The sequence below is a fragment of the Lonchura striata genome, chromosome 28, assembly GCF_050655825.1.
Source record: "Lonchura striata isolate lonStrDom1 chromosome 28, ASM5065582v1, whole genome shotgun sequence".
NCBI classification, from domain to species: Eukaryota; Metazoa; Chordata; class Aves; order Passeriformes; family Estrildidae; genus Lonchura; species Lonchura striata.
The window spans coordinates 5,867,857-5,877,974 of NC_140730.1; the positions used below are offsets into that span (position 1 = coordinate 5,867,857).

Here is a 10,118-nt window from a genome sequence, read left to right on the forward strand (position 1 = left end):
GAAGCATCCTCCTGTTAACCCCCTGCAGAGCTGCACTGCCCCTCTGCACTGCAGCCCTTGGAATGCCAGGGATACCCTGGGGTGAGGATGCCCAGGTGCTGTCAGCTGGGCCTGGCTTTGGAAGTGCTGAAAGACTGAAGTGAAGATTCTTACTTAGTGTGTTTGCTCCTGAATGTGTCACAGCATCTGTGCATGAGGAGCACTCTGGAGTGCTGCATTTCCATGGGAACTTAAGGTTTTGATTTAATTGTTGTAGAGTCACAGAATCCCAGACTGGGTTCAGAGGAACCTTAAAGCTCATCCCGTGCTACCCCCTGCTGTGGTGCTCCAAGGGTGCTCCCAGGGTGCTCCAAGCCCCATCCAACCTGAAACCTGGCCTTGGGCACTGCCAGGGATCCAGGGGCAGCCACAGCTGCTCTGGGCACCCTGTGCCAGGGCCTGCCCACCCTGCCAGGGAATAATTCCTGCCCAATATCCCATTGAATCCCACTGCCCTCTGGCAGTGGGAGCCATTCCCTGTGTCCTGTCCCTCCATCCCTTGTCCCCAAGTCTTTCTCCCCTTCAGGCCCTGCAAGGGGCTCTGAGCTCTCCCTGGAGCCTTCTCTTCTTCACATGAACACGCCCAGCTCTCCCAGCCTTTCCTCATAGGACAGATGTTCCAGCCCTGTGATCTTTTTGTTTTGGTTTTCTTTTGTTGCTGTTGTTGGGGGGTGTTGGGCTTTTAATTTGATTTTTAAGAAAGATATACAAACAATGATAATGGGTTTTTTTCTCCTGAAATTCAGGGAGAAGACTTGGATTTCTGGCTCTCCACTGCTCCACCAACTGCTCTCACGCCCCAGCCACAGGTAGGAATCTTCCCCATCAGAAGAAACTTCTCTGGTTATTCTTTGTCTGTGAGCTGTGCAGAAGTGCTGTGTCATGCTGCAGCACAGAGGGGAAAATCAGCTTCATCTCTTCAACTTCCTGCTGGGGAGCAGAGATATTGTGTCTGGCCAGTTCAGAGGAGCTGAATGGGAGACTTCAGGCTTGTTCTGTGCAGATCAAGGAATAGAAATAGAAATACAGATGCAGCTCCAGGCTTGGTTGATTTTGTTATTGATGAGTATACAGTTATACAGTTGTATGGTTTTATTTCCCAGTATGGGGTAGACTCTAGCAACATTAATAGACATGAGAGACAGAGTGTGAAAGAAAAATTCTCATGAATTTTGATGGGAAATTCTAGAGGAGTAGACAAAGATATAAGGGGATGGATTCCTTGGAGGAAATCTTCTGAATTGTGTCCTCAGGTTTCAGAGGCATAAAATGAAAGCCTTGGTACCATGTTAGCCTAATGTCATTTCTAAAATAACAGCTGTGAAGAGTTGTCACTGTTGAGTTTCTTTTGGTGTGGGATTGGGTTGTTCCAGCTGCTTTCCATTAGTGTCAGAATCCTTCTGCTCATCTCCTCAGAGTGAGCCTGGAATGGGCACTGCTGTGGTGGCTGAATCTCAAGAGGTAAAAAAAGAAGAAAGGGAAGAACAAGATGAGGAGGAGGAGGATGAAGGAAAGGTAAGTGGTTCAACTTGACGGGAAATTGCCTCAGGTTACACCAGGGGAGGTTTAGTTGAGATATTAGGAAAGATTTTGTTGTTATTGTTTTTTAATGGAAAGGATTGTCAGGCATTGGAACAGGCTGCCCAGAGCAGTGGTGGAGTCACTGTCCCTGGAAATCTTCAGAAAGCCTGTGGATGTGGCACCTGTGGACATGGTTCAGTGGTGGATGTGGTGGCACTGGGCTGATGGCTGGACCTGATGATCTTAAAGATCTTTTCCCACCTGAACAATTCTCTGGTTCTGTGAAGTTGCTGTCACCATTCAGCCATTTACTCTTGCTGTCTCAAACTCCTCAAAAAGCAGCACACAGGATTTACCAACAGCATTGTTCAGTGCAGTGACTGCCTGCAAATGTTGCATCCTTCAGGAGCTGTGACCACCTCATGGTCAGAGGTTTGGTTGTTTCCTGAGCCAAGGGACTGTCCCAGTTAAAGCTGAGCTTCCAAACACTTGGAGAGATTTGGTCTTGTGTTGTTCCCAGGTTACTTTGGGATAAGGTATGGGCAGCTGAGTGGTGAGCAGGGTTTACTAGGACTCCGCATGGAGTTAGTTTTGGGATTTAAGGAATGGTAGCTCTGTTTTGGGTTCTGCTGTAAAGGGAAACTTTGTGCAGTCCAGGAAGTTTAAAGAGTGCATCTGGAGTTAGAAGTGTGGCAGAGGGGTCATGGCTAGAAATCAATAGTTTCTTTAAGGGTTTGTTGTAGTTTCTTATTCTTCTTGGTAGAAATCCTCCAAGCATAAGAAGAAAAAGCACAAGAAAGAGAAAGAAGAGAAATCAAAGGATAAAAAGAAATCCAAAAAGAAGAGTCATCACAGCGAGGAGGAGCCCCTGGAGTCGGTGCAGAACGGGACGCTGGAGGATGAGCCGCTACCAGTGAGTAGTTGTGCCCCAACCTGGGGACAAGGAGAGCTCAGCTGCTTGGGAGGGAGGACAGTGACAGCCCCTTAGCCCTTTTCAGGGTCATTAGTTCTGCTGTGACTGTGAGTTCTCTCTTGTTTTGCAGCCCATGTCCAGTTACCGCCTTCTTGCTGAAAACCCCTACATTAAAATGGTGAGTTGGGGGTGTTGGTTCTGAATGCTGTCTCTGTGTTCCCTGAGGGAGGAGTACCCTGGGATGCTGGAGTGACTTTATGTAGCCATCACATTACTGAAGAACTGTTTCGGTCCCTGAAGGTAGAGCTATAACCAAGCTCCATTTCCTTTCCTTTGGGTGTCCCACTTTAATTTCTAAGTTGATATTTTCCCAATCCTTAGCTGATCACCAGTGTGTTTCCATAATCTTAAACCTATACCAAATTACCTCCCTTTTTAACCTGGTTTATTCCCATGTTGTGTTCTGTTTCTTGAAGTTTGATTCTTTCCTGTGACATTTTTCCCTTCATTTGCAGACCTATGATATTCAAGGAAACCTCCAGAATGATAGCCAAGTTACTGTGTCTGTTATCTTTGAGAACAAAAGCACTAGCTTCCTTAAGAGCATGGAACTGAATGTCCTGGACTCTCTCAACACTAAAATGCTCCGACCAGAAGGATCATCAGTACATGATGGGATACCTGTGCCCTTCCAGCTCCCCCCTGGTATGCACAGCTTTGCACGGGGCTCTTCGAGTGTGTCTGGCCCTGCACTGCCCTCCTGTGGAAAGAGCTGCTTGAACTTCTTGCTGTTTTCCAGAAAAAACATCTCTGCCTGGATGTTGCTGGGCTTTTCCACAGTTCCCTGGAAAGGATAAGCCTTCTCCCAGTATGGCTATAATGCAGGTTTTTCTGCACAGCAAGAGCAAAGCCTTAATCTAGGGCTGGGAGTCCATATGTCTGAGTTCCTTTTCCAGGTGCCTGCAGGCTGGCAGGCTTCTGACTACGGGAATCCAAAATTCATGATGTGTTTGCTATGAGATTTAAAATAAAACAAGGTAGTAGGTTTGTGAAGCATTAGAATCCACTCTGGATTTATTCTGGAGCTCTTGTCCAACTGTTTGAATGGCAGAGGCCTTTTGCAGTGAAGGTTTGTGATGAGGAGGGCAGCTGAGGCCTTCAGAAGAGTTAAGCACAGAAATGAAGGATAATGATTTTGTACAGAGCACAGTCAAATAAGTGGACTTCTCTGAATTTCCCTTCCTTCACCGAGGAATTAATTTGAATCCTGAAACAGCTCACAGAGGGCTGGAGTGGCCTCAGGGTGCTTTTCAATCCCCCATGGAAAGCAGTGGGGTATTTGATTTGGTTTTAAATCTGTATGCGGCAGTTCTCGATTTGTATATTAAAAGCAAAACATAGAAACATTATAATTCAAATTAGCTCTGAAAGCTACTCTGAAATGTTTATAATATAATTCTAGTTATGCAAATAGCTTAAATATGTGGCACTGTGACACTTTGTCCAGGCACTTGCTCAATTACCTCCATCAAGTGCCAACTCCCATTGCTGCTTCTGGGAGACCCAAGTGCTGTAACATTGACTCATCACAGCAGTTGTGTGTAGAACTCTCTTCCAATTCAAAGAATTTCAACCTTGGGTCAAAAATAGTCTTCACATAAGTCAGTTTATTCTAACTATTACTTACATCTGGAAACCATGTTCTGACCTGACTTTTCCCTCTCCTTTTTTTCACACTAGGAATCTCTAATGAAGCCCAGTTTGTGTTTACACTTCAGAGTATTGTTATGGCTCAGAAGTTAAAAGGAACACTGTCCTTTATAGTCAAAGTAAGTGCAGCTCTCAACTGCCTCTTGCTTCTTTGGGAACTGCGTCAGGGAGCCGGACTTGGGTGGGAAGCTCTGCTCTCGAGGTTTTTTTAGGCATCATTTCATCCCTGCTGCGCCAGCCCATTCTGTGAGGAACATTTTCACATGGCATCTTGTGCAAAGAGTGCCCCCATCCTGCGTCAGCACGTCCTAGATTGTCATTCCTGTCAGCGTGTGAGCAAGGCAGCCTGGAACATGTGCCACATTGCCAGCTAGAAAATCACACTGATCTGCTGGGGAGGGAAGAGAGGGAACCAGGGTCTGCTCCTACTGATCTCAGTTGGACACTGCAGCCTGGTACAAGGCTACAAAACAAAAATGAGAATTAGATGCAGTTATTAAGAATGGAAATCCAGACCAAGAATGAGGTCAGTGGAAGGCATTGTTTAATAGCTATTGAGCTGGATAAGACTTTTTGGGTCTCTGATGTTATTTCAGTACAGTTATTAATGAAAAACCTGCATGAGCAGCTCAAAGGAAATGAATGGAGACAGTTGTGGCTACTCCTGAGTCAGCCATTATCTCTATTTTAAGGGTTCCTTAAAAATAGCATGCTAGTCCTATTTTAGTACCTAAGAATCTGGGAACTATTAATTTATTATTTTGCTCAGAAAATGATGAACTGTAAAACCTCATCTCCAAGTGTTACTTAAAACTCAGTCTGCTGAGTTTATTTCAGCAGAGTGCAGGCAGAACTGCAGCCCAGTGTGTCCATTACCTGTTGTAGGTGCATGTATCAACCCAGCTGCCAAAATCTTTGAGTGGGCTGATGTGGTGGGATGGTTCTCAACTGATCTTTCAGACCCAGCCAGGCTATTTCAGAGGAAACTCAGCCCTCAGCTCCTTGCTGGTGCCTCTGTGGTGGGTAGGGGTGTCTCCTCCTCTTGCTGCCTCAGGGCTCCCACTCACCTGCTCTCCTTTGCCCTGTTGCAGAATGATGAAGGTTCAACCCATGAAAAACTAGATTTCAAATTGCACTTCAGTTGTGCTTCATACTTGATCACGACGCCTTGCTACAGGTGAGTGCCTGCGCCGGCCCCGGCGAGTCATGAGCCGTGTCTGCTCCCAGGGGTTTGGGCAGTGTCTCTGTAAGGAGAGACTGTTCAGATAAGTCCAGTGACTGATTTCAAGTGGCTCTGCAGAGGGAGCTCTGTGCCCTGTGGGCTGGTAGAGGCAGCTCTGGCAGCAAAAGGGCACAAGTTGCTCCAGTGGACTCTGGTGTGTGGTTTCCATATTTGCTATAAATCCATTTTCCTAGAGCTTGGTAGCACTTAAGTTTCTGTATCCTGACATGTTTCATGGGGCTGATGGGACAGATTTCACTTGCATTCCTAATAAAATATTTACTTTCCTTCCTGTTCTGCAGTGATGCTTTTGCCAAGCTCCTAGAGTCTGGAGATCTGCACATGAGTTCTATTAAAGTAGATGGAATTAGTATTTCTTTTCAACATCTACTGGCAAAGATCTGTTTTCATCATCATTTTTCAGGTGAGTCTTGGTTGATGCAGAACCTTCTACAGAGTTCCATAGTCTAAAATCTCTGCTATGTTTGGTGAGCATAACACTCCATGGGCTCAGCAGTCACAAGAGCAGATGATGTCCAGATTAAATACATTTGGGAGAGTTTTCTCTAGTTTTGCAACACTCAAAGCATGCAGTGTTCTTCAAAATGAATTCTCCTTGTGTCCCTTTGGAATTCCTGCAGCCCAGTGAGGCATGTGACAGCTATGCAGCTGATGTGGAGTTCAGGCTGTAACTGTTCTCTGGAGGGTGGGCTTGATCTGCAGGGCTTCAGACTCCTTCCCCAGTGCTTCCTTTCAGTGAAGGAGACCCCCAGCTATTCAGGTTTGGGTTTATTAATTAAAACACAAGCACTGGCTGAAGCAAAACAACTGGCTGTTTCATCATGCTGTGGTGTTTGCATTAGACATTGCCTCACTGGAAGTATTTCTGGGGAAGAAGTCGACATTCTGAGCAGTGTTTTTGCCACAGAACATTTGTGGCTTAGAAGACAAATGACTCACCTCGTTATTGTGAAACGTCCCAAAATAGAAGCCAGGAGGAGCCAGGCACATCTTAACCCTGACTTCCTCCTCCCCTCTGTAAGAAGCCTCTGTTCCTCAAGGCCAGGCAGAGCAAGGGTTGCTTTCCAGGGGAAGTAGGGCTTAAATTAAAGTGGAATGGAATGAAATGAAATTGCTGTTTTTCTGCAGTTGTGGAACGCGTTGATTCATGTGCATCCATGTACAGCCGTTCTATCCAAGGCCATCATGTCTGCCTACTGGTAAAAAAGGTGAGAGCACTGTAAACCCTGAGAGAAGCCAAACCTGGAGCCTTCCCTGTCTTCCTCTGCCTCTTTCCAGTCCCTGAATTTAGCTGGGAATGTGTTTATCCCCACTTGGAAGAGGAGCTAATGGTTTTTTTTTTCTTCTTTTTTTTTCCTTTCCAAGGGAGAGAACTCTGTATCCATAGATGGGAAATGTAACGATTCTACCCTGCTTAGCAACTTGTTGGATGAGATGAAAGAGACATTGTCCAAGTGCTGAATATTCCTTATAAAATATTCCAACAACAAGAAACACACCCAACGTGTAAAGACGAGCAGACCCAAGTGTTAAGTTTCTCCCTCGTACGCATGTACTACCCTGGGGCACGTGCTTTCAGTTAACTCCACCATTGGTTGCAGTTTAGACATTTTAAGGCTGTATGTTACCTTTTTATTTTCAGAACTTTTTACAAACTGTGGTGTTAACCCTTTCTAGCCCAAAGAGATCCTGGTGACATGACTGGAGGAGGGAGGGAGGGAGGGAGGGGTGGGCACTATTTATTCAGCAGCTCATGATGATCCCATGACCTTCATCTGTGTGGGACGGCGACTGAGCAGGACTTTATCAACAGTAGCACAGTTTGTTGTTTGTGCTTATGCCAGGGAAGGTTGACTTAATCCTTAGCCATGAAATATGTCTTCAGGGCTGCTGTAGTTGATGTATATTTCTAGCAGAGGCTGGTGCTGGACCAGAAGGCCTCTTTTTGTTTTTTTTTATATATATATATATGATTTATTATTATCTCAAGATCTATTGTGATCAGCATATAAATATCCTCCATCTCCTTGAGCTAATCCAAAGGAGCCCTGTGGGAACTGGGATGTTTGAGTTTCTGTTTATAGTAGTTGCCTTGAGCCTTAACCTTCCTTTAGTGAAAGCTGGAAGAGTTGAGTGTGGAAGCATGAAAGGGCTGGAAGTGTTATTGTTTGGGTCTGTGCTCCCCTCGACTGCCCCACACACGGAATCTGTGAGGCCTCTCCCCTTCAAGCTGTCTCTGCTGATGTGTTTTATGAGTCCACTTCAATTTCACATTCCTGAACAGTTAAGCTGTAGCAAAAAACTGGAAATCCAAAGGGGTCTGTTCCTGCTTTTTTTATCCTTTTGTTCACCAGCTGAGGTTGACCATTATCAGGTTAGAGAAACAGTCATGGGTGCAGGTCCATGTCCTCCCTCTGGGCTCTGAAACCAGCAGGGTCATTCTGTCTCTGTGTCCCCTCAGTGTCCCTCAGCCCTGCCCTTGCAGCTGAGAGCAGATTTGGCAGCACAAGTGCCCCTGGGTCCCTGTGGCAGAGCCTTCCCTGCCAGGGTGCAGGAGAGAGGGATGGATGGGGAGCCCCTGTCCCAGATGCAGGAAGGAGGAGGGATGAGGATCCCCTCTCCTTGCCAGGGTGCAGGAGAAGGGGTCATGAGGAGCTGCTCTCCCATGCAGGATAGGGAGGGGCCTGAGGGGCTGCAGATTTGGGACTGTAGCAGTTGCTTTAGAGGGAAGAAGTGAGAGTCTGGGAAGTGCCCATTCTGCACTATTGGAATCTTGTGGAGTCACTGACAGGAAAGGGCTGTCAGTGTCCTGCAGAGATGCTCAGTTGATGTCCTTCTCCAACATCCCTTGCTTTCAACATATTTTTTATTCCCTTGCTCCATTTCTTTCCTCGCAGTTCCACACCCAGTGAGCAAAACTCCATGGAAGGGTTTTGCTTTGAGGCACAGGTCAGGAGCAGTTGATTGCTCCAAAAAGGTGCCCAGGTTGGAGCTGGCTGTTTCTGCACGTCTCCAGCACCACCACCACTCCTGAAACACCAAACCCCATGCAGGGAGCAGGATAAAGTGTTGATCTTATTTGTTGGGTGATGTCCTGTACTTTACGCGTGTCTTGTGCTCTTTACGCTCTTCCCACAGGAGGTATTTTGGCAAAGGCTCTGCTCTGGTGCTCTGGGTTCCTTGCCAGGCCCAGCTCCGTGTCCGACCATGCTGCCACAACGTGGAGGGTTTGGTTTTGGTCAGCCTCCCTTGGTTAGCCAGTTGTGTATTAGAAACTGAACATATTAAAATTGTCTTAAAGGATAATGTTCCTCAATTAGTGTTTGGGTTTTTTAATTCATGGATGAAAACTGTCACTTTAGCATGTAGAGTCTCTTACAGAATCCTGTGCAGTGATTCTAGAATTTTGAAACTGTATGATGTGTTACATTCACAAATTTATTTGCTATCAACATTCCCTGGAAAAAAAAAAAAAAAGAAAACAACATACCACAAGCTGCTGTAATGATTTTGTGTCAAGATGATCCAATAAACTTTCAAAACAAAGTTAAATTTTTGGCTTTATAAATGGTCCTTTGATAAGACCGTTCCAGTTTGGATGGACCCAAAATCAAAGCATGGATTTTACCCCAGGGCTGAATAATTTATCTTCAGTGGAGGTAAGAGGAATCTCCTTCCTAAAGGAGGTAGGGAATTCCTAATGCCACCCCCTTGAAAGGCAGCTCTGCAACAGCAGCTGTCACTAACACTGAAATTACAGGAAAAAATAATTCAGACTATCTCAGTTAAATCTCCATTGATTGTTTCATTTTTTGGATCATGATTGCAGCTAAAATCCAACACTTGTAAAATGGGAGCTCTGGTCTGAATGAGGCCGGAATTGGCCCCTGCTGTTGCTTCCTCTTGGCCTCCAGTGAGATTTGTGACAAACGTGGTGACATTGATCTGAGGATTAAGGCCTTGTCCTGCCACAGCAGGAACGAGCTCTTGGCCTGGCTGATACCCCAGTGCTTTCCAGTCACACCAGAACCTGTGAGAATCATCTTGGGAAAGAAAATCCCTGGGGCTGAGAGTCAGGAGCCACCAGTTCTGCACTGGGAATTGCCCAGTAGCTTGCTGGCCCCATTGCTGGAGGAAGGATCCAGGTCCTCTGCTCTCAGTACTGCAATCCCACGTGGACCTGCACAAATCTGATGGAATGGGATGGAAACAAAAGGAAACCCCAACCCAGGAAGTGCCTGGAGCAAACCTCAAGTGTCAAATGAGCCACAGGAGCTGAACTGGGGCGCCAAGAGCTGATCCTGCCCCTTCCTCAGCCCTGGAGCGCTGTGTCCAGTCCTGGGCTCCTCTGGAGCAGAGCTGGAGCTCCTGGCATGGGAGGATGATGAGGGGATGAAGAATCTCCTGTGAGGAAAGGCTGCGGGAGCTGGGGCAGGGGGAAGAACAGTGATGAATATAGATACAGACAACACATATATATAATATATATGGATATATAAAGTGACAGAGCCAGGGCCAAGCAACAGCGTCAGAGGTAAGGGGAAGGAATTGAACACGGGAAATTCCACCTGAGCAGGGGGAGGACTTTGCCCTGCAAAGACAGCTGCCTGTGATAGAGCTCCCAGAGGTGATGAGTCACCTTCCCTGGAGCTCCTCAAAAGCCATCTGGACACAATCCTGATGTGCTCAGGG

At 46.4% G+C, this 10,118-nt stretch overlaps 1 protein-coding gene across 4 annotated transcripts in view; it reads left to right on the forward strand.

Moving 5' to 3' along the window:
* The window catches only part of AP3D1 (adaptor related protein complex 3 subunit delta 1), a 42,540-nt gene extending 33,562 nt beyond the window's left edge, over positions 1–8,978 (forward strand). For all 4 annotated transcript variants that reach the window (XM_021528259.4, XM_031507173.3, XM_085562596.1 and 1 more), the window contains 10 exons: positions 786–848; positions 1,456–1,554; positions 2,324–2,473; positions 2,604–2,651; positions 2,989–3,178; positions 4,214–4,302; positions 5,275–5,360; positions 5,708–5,829; positions 6,555–6,634; positions 6,792–8,978. In XM_021528259.4, coding sequence (XP_021383934.1) covers positions 786–848; positions 1,456–1,554; positions 2,324–2,473; positions 2,604–2,651; positions 2,989–3,178; positions 4,214–4,302; positions 5,275–5,360; positions 5,708–5,829; positions 6,555–6,634; positions 6,792–6,887 — 1,023 coding nt within the window. In that variant the 3' untranslated portion in view covers positions 6,888–8,978. The remainder of the gene's footprint in view (positions 1–785; positions 849–1,455; positions 1,555–2,323; positions 2,474–2,603; positions 2,652–2,988; positions 3,179–4,213; positions 4,303–5,274; positions 5,361–5,707; positions 5,830–6,554; positions 6,635–6,791) is intronic.
* Positions 8,979–10,118: the final 1,140 nt, after the last annotated feature.